This window comes from Chelon labrosus (assembly GCF_963514085.1).
Source record: "Chelon labrosus genome assembly, chromosome: 3".
Lineage (NCBI taxonomy): Eukaryota > Metazoa > Chordata > Actinopteri > Mugiliformes > Mugilidae > Chelon > Chelon labrosus.
In genome coordinates, this window is record NC_140339.1 from 10,961,734 (window position 1) to 10,984,419 (window position 22,686).

Sequence of the window (22,686 nt, forward strand, 5' to 3'; positions counted from 1 at the left end):
GTTTGTTATTTTAAGGTATATATCTTTTATATTGGTGAGACAGAGACACATTTCCTGCCCCAATAGGACAAAAAGCATATTCTTTTTTTCTTGTCTTCTCACAGCATGTTTACAATCAGTCCACCAGCAATGAACCATTAAAAAAAAAATAAGGTACATCCTGTAAACACAACAATTTGTGGCTTTTGTTGCCGTCTTTTGTCAGATAAATATGAAAACAGCGCAAAATCTATATGAAAATAAAAACTTGTGAGCGTCGGTTCACTTCTGACATTGCAGGTTTCTCAGACAAGAGCTGAGACTCTTTGTGGCCTTTTGTTCTCACCTGAGCATCTGACGTTTAACCAGAAGACGTTTTCACTCACACAGAAGCCAAAATGAGGTTTGTTGACTTATCCTGCCTTGTTTTCAAAAACATACTTTTTTCCTGTCCTGTTTCCTCAGATTGATCACTACGCCCAAAGGGATCTGAAGAAGGGCCTGCAGCTCTTCGGCACAGAGGGCAACGTGGGTTTGACCAACGCCTGGATGATAGTACAAACTGATGTAAGGGGGTGGGTGGTGTTTGGGGGGGGGCGGGTGATCTAAAACACAGTTTTCTCAAAGTCATGCTGCTTAAAAAAATGTAAAAATTCTGTTGCGGACATCACAACCCATTCAATATTAACTTCAGATTAACTTCAGTGTCACTAAGCAAGACAAGTCCTCTGAAATACCTTGTCATAAGCGGAGCTACATCATATTTTAACTCCATTATTCATAGTGACAGTGCTTATTTTTGCTATTGGCAAGGTTTTACTGTCACATGTAGCACTGTGCTCGCATTAAATTGTAAGTGAACAGTCAAATGTTGAAGCACAATTTGCATTTACTTATTTGTTATAACTGAATAAAACTAACTTAATAGGATCGCAACATTTAAAAGCTGCAAGCTCATGAAAAATTCTATCAGTCTTAGAAAAAACAAAAAAAAATAAATGACTGCTGAGTAACAAACACTTGAGGCTTTTCGGTTTTAAATGCTGTGGTTAAATTCTGTTGGAGAGATTAATGCAAGCATCACAGACTCTCTGAGGTAATCTTTGTTTTCCAGCTCTCACTTTGATGTGTCTTTTCCTTCGTGTGACTTATATTTATTTATGTGTGTATATTTCAAATTTTTCTGCAAAGAAAACACAATGTGAGAAACAGAGATTTAGAATTAAGGATTACAGAAGACGAATGCTGCTGCTGCCACTTCTGCAGGAAAATGCCTTTGGGAGACATCAAATGATAGATCGGAGACTTCAGGGCTCTTTGGACTATTTTTTATTTTATTTTTTTTAAACATCACAGATCCGGTGTTATGGCTTGTAGTTTTGTTCCATTAGCAAATGTGCAGTACATGCAGAATGTTTGGCTCTGGTCTGCAAACGTCTTGTGTCTGGGAGGCACACTGCGCGAGTGTGTGCCTGAAAATACATAAGTGATGACAGAGAAATCTATTGCTATGCAAATACTATATGCAAATGAAGGTGTGTGTCTTTACGTGTAGGTGTTACCGTGCAGAAGGGCTTTTTTTCTTTTTTTTTTTTTTAATGCACGCAGGATGATACCAGGAGGAAAATCTGCCAGAATAAGCCACCGCAAGTGTGAATGTGCACTTTCCCCCTTGTCTGATCAGTGCCACTGTGTATGTATAGGGCTCCACAAAGTCTGGTCGAGATGAAGACCGTTAAAAGGCAGCTCTCATTCTGTCATTCCCTCCCAAGCCTCTTTCATACTTGCTGAGTCACAGAACGGATAATACATCAGATGTCCCTGAAGCAAAGTTCACCCTGAATATTATTAATGACTGCTTGGAACTATGTACGTATGTAGAAGAGGATTTACATGCATGAGAAGAAGCTGGGGAAAAAAAAAAAAAAAAAAGTCCATGAGCAATTACGTCTCTAAGGGTCACACTGGTTGTGGATTTTTCAAGGTGATAACATTTGAATATTCTGACTTGTATTTAGCCACTGATTTGATCTCGAACTCTGTGAACAATCCTTCACGCGGTTTCTGGTTATTTGAATTCTGCTGTAATTTTTGACAAACTGCATACTCGATCCTTTGTTTAAGCAGTCGAGTGAGTATTAAATTAACTCACAATTCCCAATTCTGTACACGCAGCGACGTGGCAAGCGGCTTGTGCAGCATTATTCCTGTGCGGAATTAAAGTCCGCGAGATGAACAAAACATCAGGGGCACTTTATCTTTTCAAGCACAATGATGAACTGGTTTGTGGTGAAAGCCATGATCCCTTATCAAAAATCTATACCAATCACAAAAGGGGAAGAGGCAGATAAAAAGAAGCAGGCGAGTTGGAAAATAATTTTAGGGCTTTGGGACGAATGAGATGGGAATTGTACCAAAGCAGCCGCAGTTCGATATCAGACAGATGAAGTGTTTTCTGCGTCCAGCACGTATGAATTATTTTGGCTTCAAATCTTATTCTTGGCGGGTAAATAAATTCCATAAGCAGAGAAGGTGTATTTGTTTTCATGCATATACGGTGTCATTGTGATGATAATAGAAGCCTTGACTTGTTGTCTTTCTCTGGTTGTAGTTCCGTTGCTGTGGAGTCACCAACCACACAGACTGGTTTGAGGTTTACAACGCCACCCGTGTGCCAGACTCCTGCTGCCTGGAGTACAGCGACAACTGCGGCCTTGACAACCCGGGAACATGGTGGACGGCGGTAAGTTCGAACATGAAAATCAAAGAATGTTTGTTTATTTTTTTGTTGTTGTTGTTTTTTTTACAGTTTTATATTCATACAAGATTAAATTAAATATTTATAGTTTTGCATAGTTTGCAACCATAGACGGAATAAACTCACTCGTGTTTTCATTTAATTAATACTGCTCTTACTCCACCAGCGGTTGGCATGGCAACTGGTAGTCCCCATTATGTCACATCCTGTTTCTTTGGCGTCAAATAACTAACTAAAACGAAACTTCTCCAAAAAATTGACACTTGAACTTGCATCAACATTATTTTAATTACCTAAAATGACAGAAAACCATCCCTGGAAAAAAAATATTTGACATGTATTTTAATGTTTTAGTTTGGCGCAAGTCCCATCCACTAACATGGAGAAGGTGGAGCTTATGACCTATACTGCAGCCAGACACCAGGGGGAGCTCTAGTTGCTTTGGTTTCACTTTTTAGGAGCAGTTCCACCATCATCCATCTTCATACTGTCTATGATAGCAACTATAAGCAGGTACAGCAGTCCTCTAAATGCCAAAGCTGTAGCTAGAGCCAGATTTGTTTTTTAAGGAGCCTTTCCTAAACCAAACAAAAATGTATTAACTAGCTAACTAGCTTACCACATAGAGAAGTAAGGCCAGGAGTTATGGTGTGTTCAGACTGAAAAAGCAACTGGCTTCAAGTAATTTTCAAGTGAAGCTGGTGATATAAAGCAACAAACTGATGCCCAACCCTTGTCGCTATGTGAAGAGTGCGATATACAGTTTTTTTTTGTGCAACAAATGCTGCGTTCCCACTAGCAATGATAGTCAGATAGGCAAAATTAAGCATCTAACTGATGACCAACAACTTTGTAGTACAATAATATAACAGTATGTAGTACAAATGTAGTCTGAGCCAGAGTGGCCTTTTCAAAACAAAACAATACATCATGTAGCCCACCCACTCTCTAACAGCAGAAACCGAGTTTGTTGTTAGACTGAATTTAGGATTTTAGAAAATTAACTAAAAACTATTAATCTTGGGTCACTTCAATAATAAACACACACAGGTTTTATAAAAACAAGCATCAATTATTTACTTAAAATGTGGAAAAACAAATAAAATTATACAAATGTATTTTTCTCTCTCAAGTCAAAATAAAGTTACCCCTCAGAAACTCTAATCTTTCTCTTCAAAGGAATTTAAAATACCTTAGCCTAAATCGTTGTGGCATAAAATAATAAATAAATAAATAAATAACGTTGCAGGCCTGATAACAGTCCACAGTCAAATAAAACAGTCCTCGAGAAATAAATAAAAGAAAACCCTCTTACCTCGTGGAAGAAGTCTAATAAACCACAGTTTCTACCATGTGAATTGTTGGAGGTTAAGGACGAGGTTGATGGCGGTGCTCAGTCAGGTCGCTGACAGTTGCAGCAACTGACGGCAACTTGTAGCAGTCCCAATACACCAGACAGGTTTTCGTGCAGAAAACGAGGATTTATAGGCAATAGTGTCCGCTGGATTAGCATTTCCTTGAATAACGAATGCTCGTGCTAATATGACTCAATTAGCTAACAAGCTATCTTTTACACTTGGGCAACTTTACAGAAACTTCGTGCAGAAATCCCCTCAGTTGCTCACGAACCGTGTCCATACCGAATATCCCAGTCCTGAACGTCAGGCAGATAATCCATGGATATCGACACCTGCCGCTTAATTAACTCCGTCACCTCACTCACCCCCCGCCGCTGTCAAGCCAACTCTTCCCATTCACACCATAGACCGTAAATAAAGATGGACGACGGAACTGCTTCTCAAAAGTGAAGCCAACGCAACTGGAGCGCCCCCTGGTGATTGGCTGCAGTATAGGTCATAAGCTCCACCCCTTTCGTGTTAGTCTATGGGACTTGGGGTGAATTTAAACACCAAAATACATGTCAAATATTTTTTTTCAAGGATGGTTTCTGTCGTTTCAGGTAGTTAATATAATACTGATGCATATTCAAGTGTCCATTTTTCTGATAAGTTTCGTTTTAGTTAGTTATTTGACGCTATAGAGAGCCGAAGTCCCGCCCCCTCTACTTCCGGGTTATGGGACCTATCTTTCGAAAAAATATGAACGGCAGTCTATGGCGAAAGATAAATTATTTTCTGGTCCCGATCGACTTGTGCCTTGGATTATACATGTGTTGTTTTTCAGAATAAAAAATGATTTTACATGTCAAGAATGTCACAGTTTGTCGCAAGATAGTTAAGTAAAACGCTATGGAAAATACGTAATTAAACGAACTACAAGTCCCGCATGCTGGCGCGTACAGAACCGACCAAAACTCCCTTCGTGTAACTACAGCTCTCGACATGACCCGATTTATAATGATTTTCACCTCGTTTGATGCTTCTGCCTTCGTCCTGGAAGAAGACGGTGAAGCTCAACAAGGAGACAGCCATAGTTCTCTAGGGATCTCTAGAGAGATGTAGTTCACTAAGCGATTTCATACAAAACCTAATGTTGTTCAGCTTATTTACGTCAAATAATTTATCTCTTGACATGAAAAATTATCTTTTAAATTCACACACATCATATGTGAAATTCATGCCACAATTCGATCGGGACCAGAAAATAATTATGATCTCTCCATAGACTGCCGTTCATATTTTTTCGAAAGATAGGTCCCATAACCCGGAAGTAGAGGGGCGGGACTTCGACTCTCTATAGAAACAAGAAGACACAGGATGACTACCAGTTGCCATGCCAACCGCTCTGTGAAAAACAAAAAGTAGGCTACAGTGTATAATGCAACATTTCTTTGTATCTGGTGGAGGTACAGCAGAGTGCAGTATTAGTATCTCTGGGACACTAGAGTCAGTTTGACCAATGCAAGGAAGTGGGGTAGCGTTGTCCATATTTATGTACAATCTACGATCCACACCATCACACTCTCTCTTCCTGTCTCTCGCCTAGATCCCGTCACTTCAACCAATAGAAAACCAGTATTATGGGCCCAATTAGTACTTCCTTTTACACTCATCAAAATAAACTGAAATACAATATACATAATGCAATATAAATATTCTTTTACATTTTAACTCCAACTCACCCTTTTATGAAATAACTGTTAAACCATATTTATGTTTTTCACATTACACACAACACATTCATTGTCTGTTTTAACTGCTTAAAGCTTTTTTATTCATTTATTCACAATTACATAGGATTAATTTGCTCTAATGTACTATCTCACCACCTAGAGATGTAACACCAAGACAGGCTACCAACCAATAAGCTCTATCAGAGCTGGTGATATCATCTTCAAACTTATAGCTAGTCCTTGTCACTGCGTGGGGGAGGTGATGCTCCACTAATTACATGTTCTTTATCACTCCATTTACTCCATGAATTGTCATATACTTACTTACTTTTACATACTTTTCTTTCAACAGTTCATTTTTAAAAAGACGCTGACATTACCTCAGCGTTTGAGTAACACTTATACAGGGACAGTGTAGCGTGTAGTGTGAACTTTATTTTGTGGTAGTTTAATTTACATTATCTCATGATCAGCTCACCGTCTGGGAGAGGGAAGGATATAGTAGATATAATAAAATATTACACAATTTGCACCACATGCAGAAACATAATGGTAAGCTGATTACCTAAACTGATGAGGGTGTACCTGACTTTTAAAACATCATGTTTGGTACAGACTGATAGAAAGGAGAAACCAAATAGAGAAGACACGACTGGAAGAAGGTTGTGTTAAATGACAGTGCTGGTCATTTAAATGTAATTAGCGTCAAAAGATAATTACTCCTGCGATCAGAAATGGTTTCGGGACCACAGTCATTATTTGATGCATCAGTTCTCAAGAGATTTTATATAATAAAACAACTTGGCTCAGCAATATTCAACAAAAACCTTCTCTCACAGCACAAAAAGGCTTTTGAGCCTCTGCAGCCCTTTCACCTTAACAAGCAAACAAAAAGACTAAGTGATTTATGTTCATAATTACTGATACTGAATTAATCACTTCTTCTGTCCAGAAGGACTTGACTCCTGGTGCCGTTGATGTTTTTTTGATGTATAATTAGTATAATACTTTTAAAATTTAAGCAGCTGTACTGCACAGAGAGCTGACGGTTTTTGTCTGTATTGTAATATCATTTTAAGAAGGAATCTGCATAACAAATTGTCAGATGCCAGTGTTATTGTTTGTTTTGAAATTCAGGTGAGAGGTCTCGGCCTTAAGGGGCACCCATTTAAATTCTGCATTATTAGGACACACAGATGTTGCATCCTGAACAGTTTAGGCCAACTTTTTGTGCTACTTTCCAGCTGCAAAACAAGATAAAAGGGGTTCATAAAACCTTAGGGTAATGTGGAAAAAGGGCCCAATGTGCTTAGAGGAGCTGCATGTCAATGAGCGAGAGCATGTCTGTTTGCTCTGGTGAAAAAGCTGAACAGGGTGTGCAGAGGATTGCATCAGTCAAAATCTTAGCAACATCATTTTTCTGCAGGTTTGTTGTCATAAATATGTAAACCCGGGCGTGTTCATTGATATTACTCGGACAGTGTGCGACTAAATTAATCTGCTCATGATTTATCAAGACTGGAAGTCGCTGCTGAAGAGGTAATTGAGTGTGTTGAAGTAATATGTAGAGACAGCTGGTATTAATTACTCATTCATTCAGCACTAAAATTACTCCACCTTCTTGTAACCTGTTCATCACCCCGCTAAACTCTGCTGCACTGAATGCTTTACTAATGTATCTTCGCCATTTCTGAACTGAAGCCACTCGTGTCCTATAAATATGCAATTAACACTATTAGTGGAGGAAATTGTATTTCTGGCGCAATGATTTCCAAGGCGAATGGAGGAGGAAAACAAACATGAAGAGATCAAAAATCCAGCCATACCTAAATGCAATCGCTTTATTAGATCAATGGGTTTCAGCTCGTAACTTTTATCCCCGCAAACAGCATATTAAATCATGTATGAAGTTAAAAAATTGTTAATTAATTGAAAAGTCCTCATTCGTTTAATCTTTTGAAAGTTTATTTCCAAGTGGTATGAATGAGGACTTTTCAGTTAATGAGTTTTTGTAATGTCTCTTACTAGATGTTTAACACTATGCCCAGCCCACCTTTGATTAATTATGTGGATTAATATTTATGTGACCGGTTGTTCCTGACAGCCCTGAAATCACTTGACCTTACCCACTTTTTAGATGCCCAATTGGCTCATATGTAAATTATACGTACATTATTTAAAATGCTGTTTTCAGTCCGTTTCATCTCTTCATATTAACAGAGTTGGTGCCAGAATTCATTAAGCAGTTAAGCTAAAGATAGAAAACCTGTTTGTTTTTTTCACATACAATAGTCAAAAGCCCGTTTTTTTTTTAATAAATAAAATCCTGTCTTGAACATCAACAGACTCATCTTCAAAATTCCCTTTCTTCCTTCTTAAGAAAGGTTTCTATTGAGCTGCTGTCTTCCTGCTGCAGAGATCCATCTTTGAAGAGGTCAGAGGTCTAACTCTGTTCCACACAATCAGTCCTCTAGACTAATCAGAATCAGGAAAACTTTATTGATCCGCACAAAATTGCTTTGTTACGATTGTTCAATACACGATTAAAGAAAGAGCAAATAAATTAGGTTAGAAAAGCTGAAAAATTAGCCGAAATTGCAAAACACAGTTACAGGCAAAATGTAGAATCCCTAAAAGGATTAAAAGTGCAAAGGTGGAAACGTTAATTTACATTTGATCAGCAATAATGTGTAAAGGTTACTGGTCATGCATTAAAGTTAATAGTAGTATAACTAGCATACAGTAGGTCCAGAGTCTTGTCTCCTGTGGGGATGCGTGATCATCTCCTCTCGGATTCTAAGCATCAAAGTGGGCCTTGATCCAGTTTTTATTTTGCTTGATTCAGCAGGGGTTCACAAGCTTTTTGAAAGTCTGGCAAAAGAAAATTTGACTCACAGACCGACGGGGTGGGGGCCGCTCTGAGTTTGATTTAAAAGATGTTTCTTATACGTATGTTTTACGTATTTAAAAAAAAGAATCTTAGTTTATAATTTTCTGTCAGATATGGGCTTTCCACGTCATTCTCGCTGATTAAAAAAAAAAAAACAGAATCAAAGAATATGGAAATGTGTTGGACACAAGATGTCTCCTGCGTCACTGGAAAGTCTGAAGGCTTCGAGTTTGGCATCACATTGGTGCAGATATTTGAGATGAGCACAGAGAAACTTTCTCTCTTAAAGGGGAATTACTGTTTTTTACAACCTGGACCTTATTTCTGGCATAAAATACGATCGTTTACTCACCCATATAACTTTTGTGTCATTTGCACTCGTTTAGGAAATAATTAGATCAGCATATATCCATATAGTGGGAGTGACGGGGCACCGAGACGCAGCCTCTAAATGACCCATTATCTGCCGTGAAACTCGTTTATTTCACCAATATTTTGTTATCGTACGCTGGTGCTATTCCCCGTTGAGTTCGGAGTTACCTGTTATCATCATCCGGGGTCTGTAGAATGACCAACAGACCCCCGAATGATGTCTTCTGACCTGGATGATGTCGTCTCTGAGCGGCACACGCACCCACGGCGGTTGGCTTGTTTACCTGTAATTTGCTACTGCTATTTGCTCAGTTTGCTCAACAGGGAATAGCATTAGCATATCATAACAAAATATTGGTGAAATGAACGAGTTTTGCTGTAGATAATACGTTATTCAGAGGCTGTGTCTCGGTGCCCCATCACTCCCGCTATATGGATATACGCAGATGTAAATATTTCCTAAACGAGCGCAAATGACACAAAAGTTCTGCATACATAGACTGCAGGATAACTTCAACAAACACATACATATATAGAAGATAACAAAATAAAATTATGGTTATCCATTTTATTCTACTTGTGGTCGTCCATGGTCTCACAACAAAACTATGGAGACACAGACACAGAAAAACATGCAAAAAAAAATATTGACTTTTGAAACATCATAGGAAAAGTTTGGGAGATGACTCAGATTTTTCTCTAATTGACATTGACAATTGGCAATCTTTTTCTAGTTGGTCACACCAGGTGAGTATCATCTGCTCACTGCAATCATTACTTTTCCTAATTGTAATGTTGAATATACTATCCTGCTCTTGGGTCCATGTGGTGACAGTTTGTTTGATAGCTGCAGTGGGTGATAAATGGGCCAGCCTTAACACACGGCCAAAGCCACTTATTTGATTCCACCTACTTACCACTTCCTTTCTGCTGCTCTGGGGGAACATCGTCAGATCTCTTTCCCGCTCTTGTAGCGCGGATCCCCCGGTCCTCTCTGCCGCTATGACTGCAGCTGCTGGCATCTAATGACTCACTTCACTTTCTGCATTTAGATGCATCACTCTTCGGTGCTTTCAAGTTCCTCCTCCCCTCTCTTTACCTTTTCTCTCTGTGTTTTGGTTTGTGTGCTGTACATCTAATGCAGTGAACTGAACGCCAACTAATGCGGGAATCTTGAACACATTTTTTTAAATACTAATTAAAATGTTAGTCTAACTTTATGCTGAACGCTTACGATCTCATTTAATGAGAAAAAAAAGCGTAGAAAGTGAAATAATTGGCTCGGGCACAGCGTCTCAAAAGCTTTACAAGGTCTAAGCCTTTTAAGCATAACAAAGCTTTTGCAATCAAATAAAAGAAAGATAAATGTAAAACGCGTCAGCATCAGACTTGCATAACATCCGTGCCGATTGAGAAAGCAGATCGTTGTGACATTAAATGAAGGCATCGGCATGAAAGACAAAAATGTCACGTTGAAATGCCGCGGCGGAGGCACTGAAATTAAAAAGAGGTTTCTGAAGTTCATCATTAGGGACAAAAGATGGTGCGGCCACTTCACACACACTCGTGCAGTCCACCGGAGCCGAAGCAGTCACAGAACATCATCACGGGTGAAGATGATGAACGGTAATGGCAGTGATTCCTGCGCGGCGTCTCACGTTATTAGGTTGTTGCAACAAAACGGCAAATGGGCCATTTCAGAAATCATATCAAGTGTGCCAGATGCTGCCTGTAGGAACTGTCACAGCTTGTAAAGCTCCAGGTGTTTCATGTACCTCATGGATGATTTTATTTTGCAGTTAAAGGCAGACTCCAAACATCAATGCGAAAATAATCATACAGCTAAATCTTAAAAGTCACAGAGATTAAGTGAATATTTGTTGTATTAAGAGCCACGTTTCACACATTAACAGAAGACAGCGATGATATTTGACACCAAACTTGAACTAAATCTGTCAAGTTAATTAAATTAAGCTAATCTTCAGTAAGCCTTACCTTTCACTGATCTCAAATGCGACGCCTTCATGGTCACAGGTGTAGGCAGCCCTTCATCTTTAAACCCAAAATCTGTGACTCCCAAGTTATCTGCATCTCGTTTCAGTTTGTCCGTTCCGCAGCAGAAAGGCCAAGCTGTGGTCAAACTGCAGCCGCTTTCAATTTTAGAAATGAAACACGTAACCTTTTAAAAAGGCCTTTCCATTACTTTTCCTGAAAACGGCTCCTGCACAAAGCTCCGAGAGATTCTTCAAAGTTATGCATATTTACCTCCTTCAGGTGACAGCTCGTTGGCCTTCACGTAGATTTCTGAATTCTGCCGGCCCTGTCGAGTGAAAGACATTTTGACAGCAAATTAATCGGGCTTGTTTTGTGTTGTGATTAATGTTTGCCTGTGGATCAAGGATTCAGTCATTCAGTCTGGAGTTCACACGGAGGCATAACAGCTTTCTCTTCCAATAACACCTGCATTCGCTTCTTCTACACACGCCCCTTCAAATTTAATTTCCCTATGACTGTTAGATGTCTGTTCAGGAGAGCAGGAGAATGAAAGAGGAGGTTGTGAAAGAAAAAAAAAAAGAGCCTCATTTACAAAGAGCCGGTCCACAAACATAACGTACGGCCGCAGCGTCTGAAAAGATATATTTACTCCTGCGATTCCTCGAGTGAGTTCCCAGTGACAAAGAGATACCAGAGAGGCAATTCAACGTCAGTGACAGGTTTATGTTGGTGAAGTGTGTGAAGGCAGATATGAGAGTGTTTCTTTCTCCACATCCGTGTCTTATAAGATTTCTGGTGTAATCTTTCAGTAAAGAGTTCAGTAATGAATAAAGCCCGATCCTTGGCATTGGCTTTACACTGTCGTGGTTGTGAACCAGCTCTTGAACTCGGGAATGGTGTGAAAATATACTCTTTGAGGCAACAAACACAGAAATGACACGTTTGAATGGAGGTGTGATCACACAAGAAGGTGGCTTGAAAGCCTGTGAATGTTCAGGATGATCAGGTGTGTTTTAGATGTGTGGGCTGTGGACGGAAATTGTTCGAATGCCTGAAACAGCTTGTGTTTGTGTGTAGCTGGCTATCGTCAGCAAAGGCAGGAGGAGCATCGCTTTGTTACTGGACTACATTCATGTTCCTGTGATGAATGCGGGCTCTGGTTGATGTAACATTTGACTTTGACCTGGAAGACTGCTTTTAGTATCCTCATCTACTACCACATGTTAATTTCTTTTATATCTCACGTAAAGAATAATGAATACCGCTCATCCAACTGCATTCTTCTTCTGTTTTAAATCACTGGCGCCCACCTGAAACTCACAGATTAACCTTGGTGATATCTCATATTCACAATTAATGCTGAAATGTATTCAAGAAAATTCCAGTTTCCTTTGTTTTAGCTTTGTTTTAGCTTTGTTTTAGATATTTTCAACCTCTGTTTCCGCCCCCATTGCTGCTACTATTGCAATAAACACATTCAACTGGGTTCAAGATCAGCTGGTAGTGTCTCTATGACTCTATGGTGACTCTATGGACTATTCACACACTCAAACATGTGGATTTATCATTAAAAGATGGGTCCGTTTTTTTTTTTTTTTTCAATTGCCCTAAAACGAGTGGGTTCATTTGCGAACACTGAAACAGGATTTTAATTTCTGTGGTACATAATATCAGGCCAATACACATTTGGCCACATCAGCCAGGTGTCTTCAACAGCTGCAGTCTCAAAGCGGGTTGACAGAATAGATGCAGACCGACATTGGGATGAGCCCAAGACGTCAGTCATGTCATAGTGCTCTGGAAAATTCATAAATTCATAAATGAAGCTGGTGTTGGGGGTCCTTGTGCATGCATAGTAGTAAAACCTGCAGAGAAAAAGGGCCTTAAAACCTTATTTTGCAGGAGAGTAACCAAACCTGACTGGTGATACTATACATGCAGTTTTTAGATGACCATTGAAATGATCCCACCCCATTCATTTAGCTAGGACTTAGATGGTTGACCACTAAAAAGGCATCTAAAAGGCATAACATGTACAAAGCTGGGTGGTTAATGGTGAGATTTGCCTATAGAGAAGACCACCTACTACAGACTACACTGATCAGCCACAACATTAAAACCACTCACAGGAGAAGTAAATAACATTGACCATCTTGTGACAATACAATGTTCTGCTGAGAAACGTTTGGATCTGGCATTTGCGTGGATGTTACTTAGACATGTACCACCCACCTAGACTAGACCAGACCAGGCACCCCCACCCCATGTCCATTCTCTGATGAGTCACAACTGTTTTAGAGGCACAAGGGAGACCTACACAATATTAGGTTATATTGTTATGCCTGATTGGTGTATATTAACATTCTTTAAAAATTGGTGTACCCCCATGTTTCAGCTGGTAGAGCAGGTGTCCCTCTAAAACTATAGTCCTCACTGCAGTGGAGCAGGTTGGATTACAACCTGTCATCCTCTCTCTCCCAAAACACGATACTTGTTCCTCTCCACTGGAACTAAAATACTTTAAAGTGAATGACTTGGACAAGTGAATGACTGTTTCACCAAACCAAACCCCGTTAGCATTGAGGGGTCTCAGTCTGTGGCAAGCAGCAGAAAGTACACGAGCTGTCCTCAATTCACTGAAAGACTTTCCATCAAACTCTTTCACTTCCATTCCCGCTGGGGTAACTTGACCCATAAGGCCCTCAGAGTTATGAAGGACCCCACCCACCCTCTGCGGCCACTTTCTCTTTACCCTCCTACCATTTGGCAGGAGGAACCAGAGCATCGGGGGCCTCCTCCACCAGGCTCTGCAACAGCTTCTCCCTTCAGGCTGTGAGGATCCTCAACAGCTTGTGCACCAACACCGCCAATCCCCTCCCATGAACTGCAACACACAGGCCAACTCAAGCCTGCGCACAGACGATACCACAAGCCTGCATCCGCCACATGGACAATAATGACTGCACGTGCCACTCCAACCCTTTGTGCCTTTCAACCAAGTGCGAGTCTTAAAAGCTGTAGTCATTATTTGCCCTTTGAAGTACAGTAATTATCTTAAGCACCTCATAGGACTTTTTTGCAGCTAACATGAGATTTATCCAACTGTGGTAACCCCTTGAGGAGTGAGATTTCCTTTACCCGATGACGTTGATTTGTGTGAATGGACCTTTAAATCTGCAGAATATTATTTTTTGTCCTCCTGGGACCTGTGGAAACTATGACATATTGTCATCTTTTAAGCTAAGCTGTTGCTCATACACGTCCAGAGTTGCTTTTCTGTTCATTGGTCGAATATTTGCTCTCTTTCAGCTCTACCTTTGGTCACTACAATTTCCTGAGGGAGTTATCTGGCTCATTATCTGCTAAATGCTCCAGCATGTTCACAGGTAGTCACTGACCTAATGCTGCAGAGTGACTTTTTTTGCTTTTTCACTGAAAATAGCTGGAGGCTTTGATCAAATATTTCACTGAAAGCAGGGGTGAAGCAGAGGACTGGACAGCCAAGCATCGACACTGTCAATTGATTTTATAAAACATTGATTGCAGTTGCTTTAGGCTTTGATTACTTTGTCGCACAAACCTTTTTTTTGTGTGTAGTAGATTCATTGGCTCTGTACTACTAAGAAGTCTCTGTGCTGGGACTGGTGTAGCACAATCTCGTTTACTCCTGTGTTTTTCTCCCCGGGCTTTATGGGAGTCAGTGGACATTAAACAATAAAAATCTGAATTTATAGATTTTCAGATGCAGCTCTGTGGTCCGGGAGCTTTGCAGTCGGGCAGCGGTTTAATAAATAACACTGAAGCTGTCTTAAATTTTAGCTTACTGCATGACTTTCCATATTGATCCGGCACAGAAATATTTCGCCGCGCGCTAAGGAAAATATATTCTTTTTGGTTTCCTGACGTTTCTAGCAGCAAGTAGAAGAGTAGCTCGCGTTTGGTTTTCTTGGCTCTGACTCAGCTTCTTGATGTAAGGAGATTTCTTTTAAAAAAGAAAATAGCAAAATCAGGAAGGCATGTCTGTAGAAATGAATAATTTAATTAGAACAGCAGTGTAGCCTGTTATGATACCACTTTTGCCTGCCTTTACATCTTTAAAAAAGACTACGGTGCTTTGAGCCACGTGGTCCATATCGCAAATACCACTGCCATTACTTTCCTCTATAATGTCAGCTTTCAACTCCTCTTAGAAAGCCACTTTCTTTGCTTTGATAATTCCCCTTTTCATGACTTGCTTACATCCCTGACCCACCAGGACATTGCTCCATTCCTTCTATTAGTGATAATTACCTTTCTTTTCTTTCTGCCGGCTTCAGGAACATTTACCAGTTTCAAAGGAGATTTTGAAATGTACTCTTGGTGATGAAAATGTCCTGGTAACCAAAAGAAAAATGGAGAAGCAGTGAGAGGGTAGATATATATATATATATTTATTTATTTTTTGGTTGAAGATTCAATTCATTGACATGTTTTAATGATACTTCTGGTGTATGTATTCACATTACTCCTCTTTTTAACGCTGAGGGTAGACGCACAAGGAATCTCTTTGCCAAATAATATTTTCTATCACATGTAACATGTTGTTTGTGGACATTGAGACTTGTTTCGTGGTCTAACGTTTGCTCATGCTCAGTGCTCGTGTGTGTTTGTCTCTCCACAGCCATGCTACGAGCGGGTAAAGGACTGGCTTAATGAGAACCTGGTGGCACTTTGGATCTTTGCTCTATGCACAGCACTTACTCAGGTAATTACTGCTGCAAAGGAGTGGGAATTATTTTTTTTTCCAGTAGTCATTAACTCACTTGATAACTTACAGCCTCAGACAGAAGCTCCTGCTCTGAAATAAATAAATCTAACACCGCCCGTGCCCTTCGCATTAAAGCTTCGAACACAGGGATTCTTGTGGACAGCTGGAGCCCATATAAGCCTCTTGTGTTACCAGTGAGGGCCACATAGGAGAGGGTTTTGACTTTCCATAAAAATCTTTTATCTTCTTTCCAGCCAAGCGAAACGTGACGTGCTTCCACAATCTAAGGGGAGGAACGCGCCGCGCTTGAAAACATTGATCACACAACTCCAGCTTCTGCGAGGCTGCAGGCTAATTTTTTGACTCTCAGCGCCGTGTTTGAAAATCCAACATGCAGCAAAATGTAAAAACCAGAAAGAAGATCTAATCGGTGCCAGACTTATCTCAAATATCTGTTTGCTGGCTGACTCACAGCATTATGCACCATGAGGAATTATACAGTTTGGTGTTATTTTTAGGCAAGGAAAATGAATTAAAGTGTGCAACTTTTACTAAAAGGAGTACCACATCCTTCCTTTTGCAAATGAAAAGTTGGAATATTTAGTCTAATACATTAAGATTTCTTGCTGTTGCAGCCTTGCTTGCTCTGGTATGACCAGTATTTTATGATTAAAATCACATTAGTGGGTCGTCCTCAGACTTCTCTATTTATGATACGTCTGTACGATCCAAAAAGCATTTGAAAAAAGGCAACTGGACTCGTAGAGTTTCTTTGAGAAGATATTTCGCCTCATCCGAGTAGCTTCTTCAGTTCTAAGGGACTGGTGGGAAGATGAGGTTTAAATAGGAAAACTCTGTGGGTATAGCCCATCAGAAAACTTGCTTGACTCGTTTCTGTTAATGATCAGAAACTGGTACAACTAGAGTCCATTAACGGTGAGATACTTACCCGTCGTTGAGGGGGAACTGTTTGTCCCTGTCTTTTTTCCCTTAGAACTAAAGACGCTACTTGGATGAGTGGCGAAACGTCTTCTTAAAAAACTCTACAAGTCCTGTTGCCCTTTTTCAAACGCTTTTTGGATAAACCATGACCTGGACGACAGAGAACCTTCAAAGACATACGTCTGTACTGTTGTGTTGCAGTTTAGCATCAATTATTACGGCTACTTTAGTGCCCGTTATTTCCGTTAATGTAATTTACATGGCTTCCAGACACCTCTTAGACTTTACACTGTAAATAAAAGATATCTCAAAACCCCTCCGCTGCCGATTTCATACATTTTAGGAAGGATTTTAGATAAACCCAGTAGGATTCCTTTGCATGGAGAGTAAGGACAGGAGAGCCAATTCTAAACTCAAATATTCTTATGCATAAATTCAAATATTTCCATAAATGAAGGTAAAATGGAGGCTTTGCAGGTCATATAAATACAGACAGACTTCGTGACACCTGGAGAGAGTGTATAAATACAAGTTACACGTTGCCATGCAAGTGTTTGGAGCCTCCCGGGAAGTGTTTCATCAGGATTTCCCCACAAGAGCCAACTGTAGCCCTGTAGCAGAGTTACACAGGAGGGTCTGAAGGATGTGCTAATTACTTCCTAGCGGCAGCCGTTAATCGCAATTCATTAAACTGCTTAAAAAAAAAAAATGTATGGAATAAAAGTATTATTAAATAAAATGAAACAAGCGGTCGGTTGCTGCTCTTAAAACTGGATTTATGCGAAAACGATTTGCATCTACGTCAGCTGCTTTTAAAGAGATCTCCCTCCTCGTTGAAACTCCTGAACGCTCTATTTGCCCCGTGCACAGTGAAGCACCGAGCTGCCTTTTCAAACTTTACTGGAGAACAATTTAGTAAAAGTCTGTTTTTGTGAAGAGAGAATTTAAATGTCTGGATAAAAAAGAGCTTTACAAGAGATTTACAGACTTAGCCGGCTTAATGTGGACGTATCTTCAAGATTAGTCCAAAAAATATGAGCAAATACAGTCTTAAGTTTTAGCTTATTATTGCTGTTTTAATAAATAAAGACACATTTAATGTTTGATGCGTTTCATCTTGTGTATTGTTCATCGTTTGCCTGATAAGAGCTTAGTTATCTTCTTATTTACTTGTCCACTGATCAACTATAAAACTGTAAAATGAGCTGGTAACACAAAACAATGCAATTAACAAAAACTGGGAACTATAAATGTAATTGTTTGGGCGTCATTTACTCTATCTAAAAGCAGAACTGATCCCAGACGAGTTGTATGTAAATGGAAAACTCAGAAAGAGACTACAGAGGCACAGTTTTCTGGAGATGTTACAATGTGCTATAAAAAATCTCTGCAATATTTAATCTATGAATATTACAGCGATATGGGAGCGCGCGGATTGTCTGCTTATCGATGCCCGAGAAAGAAATGTGATGAGATTGGGTTATAACACTGCGCAGAAAATTAATCTTTCTGGCATTTATGGTCAATCTGGCACATAACAACGGAGAGCAGCAGCCGAAGAGTTCATTCTCCTTTCACTGAAACCTTCCGTGTGGATATCTGAGCCCATTAACGTCTGATTTGTTTCTTGTGTTTGTGCAGATCCTGGGCCTGGTCTTCTCCATGACAATGTTCTGTCAGGCAGTGAAAGTAGAGACCTTCTACGCCTAGCGATCGACCCCCCACACCCGCCCCTCCAACCCTCCCCGCCCTCCAGCTCACATGGATTGTTTCTCATCGGAGAGGGACAGATATAGACCCACCTTCCTCCTTCTTCTCCTCTTCCTCCTCCTATTCCTCCTCCTTCTACTCCCTGACAGACTCTTCTTTCCAACTCTCGTCCTCTCTGTGACATTCGCTCTCAGATGTCATCACCTCACAGTTCCTCTGCTAACTTTCAACAAGCACAGTGTCGGTGTGATACCTGAGTTCCTATGGTTTGCTCTGTGTTCGAAGCTAATTTCCGTGATACATTTTACGAAGCAGTATTATGAACATGTATGAAAAGAAAGAAAAAGACGACGTAACCCTTTTTTAATATGTGTTTTAAATTATTTTATGGTTTGTACCGTGTGTGTTTTCAAAATTTGAGAGCTACAGTTGAGAAAAAGTGCACTGTGTGAAGTGCTGCAAGTGCATGTCTCCTGCCATGATGTGTATTAAATGTTTTGGCTCGGCTAAAGGGGCGCCGTGTTGTCGTTCCTCAACGGGAAGCACTGAAGGGGTTTCACGCGTGATCCTGCTGTATTTATCCGTGACATCCTGAACACTTAGATGACAAACAGGCGCGATTATGGAGATTTGCCAGGAGTTTGGCGTGTGTAACTGTTAATTTAGACCCGCTGCTGAGACACACTGGAGTCATTAAAATATTCTGTGTCACCTGACTAATCAGGCATTAATTAGATACATCTAATAACCACTATCTCCCAGGGAAGTGGCTTATTTATTGGCTTAATTTACACAGGACATGAGAATTGTGCCAGCTACGATAAAGGATTCTGTCAAAGGAATTTAAATGAACGGTATAGGAGCATTAGCCTTAAGACTGGCCTGGAGCAATTTTCCCCCACCAGCACCAATCACAGCATCAATGACAAAGATCCATCTGCAGTCTTTCAAGTCTCCTCTCGCCCTTTTGTGACTCTTAAACTTGCCCTTTTTCCTTTTCTTTCTCTTCCTCCTTCTTGCCTCAGGCCCGTCAAGTGTAATCCAGTCTATGACTACGCCAGAGACACACTTTGATTAAATAGCCCCACAGGAAGAAGAAAAAGTTTTAAGAAGTGTTTTCAGCTGCAGTTTGAAGTTCACATACTGCGGGTGATGGCGCTCATTCTGCATTTGTTCTTCCCTCGCCTCTTTTAGCTCTCTGCAAAAAGCACCGAGCAATCAAATCACTGGAAAGGTTTCAAATCTCCCCCCCGAAGTCAGTCGGACAAAGAAATTACCCCACAGGTCAGTCTGTAGGTAGAGCTGAAACAGGCGCCATTTGTTTTCTTGACTTTTTCAAATTTTGCAGCATGGAGGATAAACATCTCTAGAGATAGTAAATGTAGCTGCAGCTCCTTTTTTTTAATTCCAAAGCTCCATTTGGATTTCATCACGGGTTACATTTCTCCCGACACAGAGTAAAAATATCTCTTCGCGCAACTGGATAGTCCTGCAGCCAGTCAGAGCCTCGGTGCTGTAAACAAATTCAACACCGCAGCGCTCAGATGACGTGTATGACTGCCTCGCTGTTACTCCTCTGTCCATCATCGCACGAAGCCCGCATAAACATTTAATTGGACCGACAAATCATTGCCAGGGCATCAGCAGTTCCCAACAGAGGGGTTCTGGAGAGTTTCTACCACAAAAAATAAAAAATAAAAAATAGCTTCAAATACCGCATTGCTTCCGTGCTATTTACGCGCTACCTTGCAAACTGAGCTTGTAACCAGCAACAGACCTGATTATCTAATAACATAAAGACGTTCAGTTGTCGTGCAAATCTTTAAATGTCACTGCATTAAATTATTTTCACCTCCAGCTGCGATAACTTAACACAAATGTTTGGAGATATTAAGAGAAAAGGGTAAATTGTCATGTCTTGCCGCTCCATTCACTCCACTATACTCTCACTTTCTAGTTCATTAGGCGCATTAGTGAAAATGAGCAGCCCTGCACTAAATCTCAGCTCGCAAAGGTTATAGTGTTCAGGATTTGTTTAAGATAACTGTGAGAGCTATTGATTCAACTCTCTTTTCATTTTGCATGCTGTAGATATAGCACTGTCGTAGCAGGATGTCGCACTGTTGAATTGTATTGTGTTGTTCTCGCATGACCTGTCCAGGGTGTACCCCGCCTCTTGCTTGATGACAGCTGGGATAGGCTCCAGCACTCCGGCGCGACCCTTAACAGGACAAGCGGTTACAGAAGATGAATGAATGAATGTTCTCGCATGACAGCACCACAAACATCAGTTGATTTACAACCTTTCTTATGCCATCTCAATACAAACTCAATATTATAACAATCATGAAGCTTAGATTTAGTGCAGAACTGTTACATTGGGATGCATTCATTTTCACTAGTGTACCTAATGAACTGGCAAGCGAGTGTATGTTGTTCACACATTTTTTTGCCACGGCTTTCTTTGGCATCCATGGCTTTGGGCTCATGAACATTACAGTCCTTCTGATCAGAGATTTCTCCTGGCTGAATGTGCAGACTTCCCGCTGCCTCCACATGGCGATACTGATCAAATTCCCACCGCACACAGTCGTGTGTTGTATTCCACTTCTTACACATGTACATTATCCCGCAAATCTGACGCCAGAATGACTCTCAGTGCCTCCATTAGGTCAGCTCTGTAATATTAATTTGTTCTGCGGCTGAGCGCTGGATCTTATCCCAGCATGCACTGGCTGAAAGGCAGGATACAACCCTGGACAGATCACCAGTGAATTCCATGGCCCACATACAAACAGAAAACACTTTCACATTCGTGCATCTATTATTTATGCACTATATTCCTGCTAAATTGAGCCATCCCCCGGCAAATCCTTCACGCAGCACATTTCAGCATTTTCATGGAGCATGTTATTATTAAACTTAACCAGCCTGCCAAGACATCAATAACACTGGTAGAGGACGTCAAAGACATGGAAACTTTACACTACGATTAAAAATGTAATACATATTCAAAGAGAATCAGACTCACGTCAGATCACAGTGGGTTGTAGTCGGTGTAACGTGAGGATACATCGGGAAACAGTGATGTCTCAGACGCTGATGGGTTTGGACCCTTGCACATTCTACGGTTATATCCGAGAGCTTGTTTCTCTTTCTTAAAAAGACTCTCTCAATAAATCCCTCATGCTGAGATGAAGACTGAAAATGCCAAGTCTTTTCCCTTCCACTCACTGACACCAAACCAAATACCATCAGCTTTTCACATATTGATTTTAGGTGTTGGGTCAAATATAACCCACGGACATTTCTGCCTTTGTTTTCATGAAGCATTTTGAATCTTTTTTTATTTATTTTTATTTATTAAGAAATATATCAAGTTTATGTGCACGGCCCTTCGACGCAGTTAGAGTCTCCAAAGGCTTCACAGCACCAGCATTATGTAACTGTAAATGAAAACGATAAATGAAAATGATAATCCTCAGGCCTTCAGTGAAAGCAAGGAAAAAAACAAAACAAAAAAAACATCAACCAGAAACCCTTTACACAAAATGGAGCTACGGTTTGTTTTAAAACCACAAGCCTGTAGCATATACTGTGCAGTGTCCTGTTTCTGCTTCTAATGGCTCAATAAATGAGATCCTGCAGAAAGCACCAGGCATTCTGGGGGGTGACAATTAGCCTTGACTGATTTACAGAGCATATTGAAAAGTAAGGGTACATCCTGGCCTGGATGACGGTTTCAAGACACAAAAGGTAAAATAGGAGGGATGCGGATAGATTACTGAAGAGAGCCATTGGGCACAGTATTTTGTCAGATTTTACCTGCAGAAACTCCACTGAAAGAGGCACAAAATGAACCGCAAAATGAGAAGCAAAACAACCACAGAGAGATGGGAAATGACCACAAAGGGATGCAAAAACAACCGCAGAGGGATGGGAAATGACCACAAAGAGATAGAAAACAACCAGAGAGATGGGAAATGACCACAAAAGGATGCAAAACGGCCGCAGAGGGATGGGAAATGACCACAAAAGGATGCAAAACGGCCGCAGAGGGATGGGAAATGACCACAAAGAGATAGAAAACAACCAGAGAGATGGGAAATGACCACAAAAGGATGCAAAACGGCCGCAGAGGGATGGGAAATGACCACAAAAGGATGCAAAATGACCACAGAGGGATGGGAAATGACCATAAAAGGATGCAAAACAACCAG

General features: G+C 40.5%; 1 protein-coding gene across 2 annotated transcripts in view; it reads left to right on the forward strand.

Annotated features, from left to right (window-relative positions):
* The window catches only part of tspan4a (tetraspanin 4a), a gene marked incomplete at its 5' end in the record, with an annotated part of 132,030 nt that extends 113,053 nt beyond the window's left edge, over positions 1-18,977 (forward strand). For both annotated transcript variants that reach the window (XM_084541422.1, XM_084541421.1), the window contains 4 exons: positions 445-546; positions 2,591-2,722; positions 15,728-15,811; positions 18,398-18,977. In XM_084541422.1, the coding sequence (XP_084397548.1) occupies positions 445-546; positions 2,591-2,722; positions 15,728-15,811; positions 18,398-18,466 (387 nt within the window). In that variant the 3' untranslated portion in view covers positions 18,467-18,977. The remainder of the gene's footprint in view (positions 1-444; positions 547-2,590; positions 2,723-15,727; positions 15,812-18,397) is intronic.
* Positions 18,978-22,686: the final 3,709 nt, after the last annotated feature.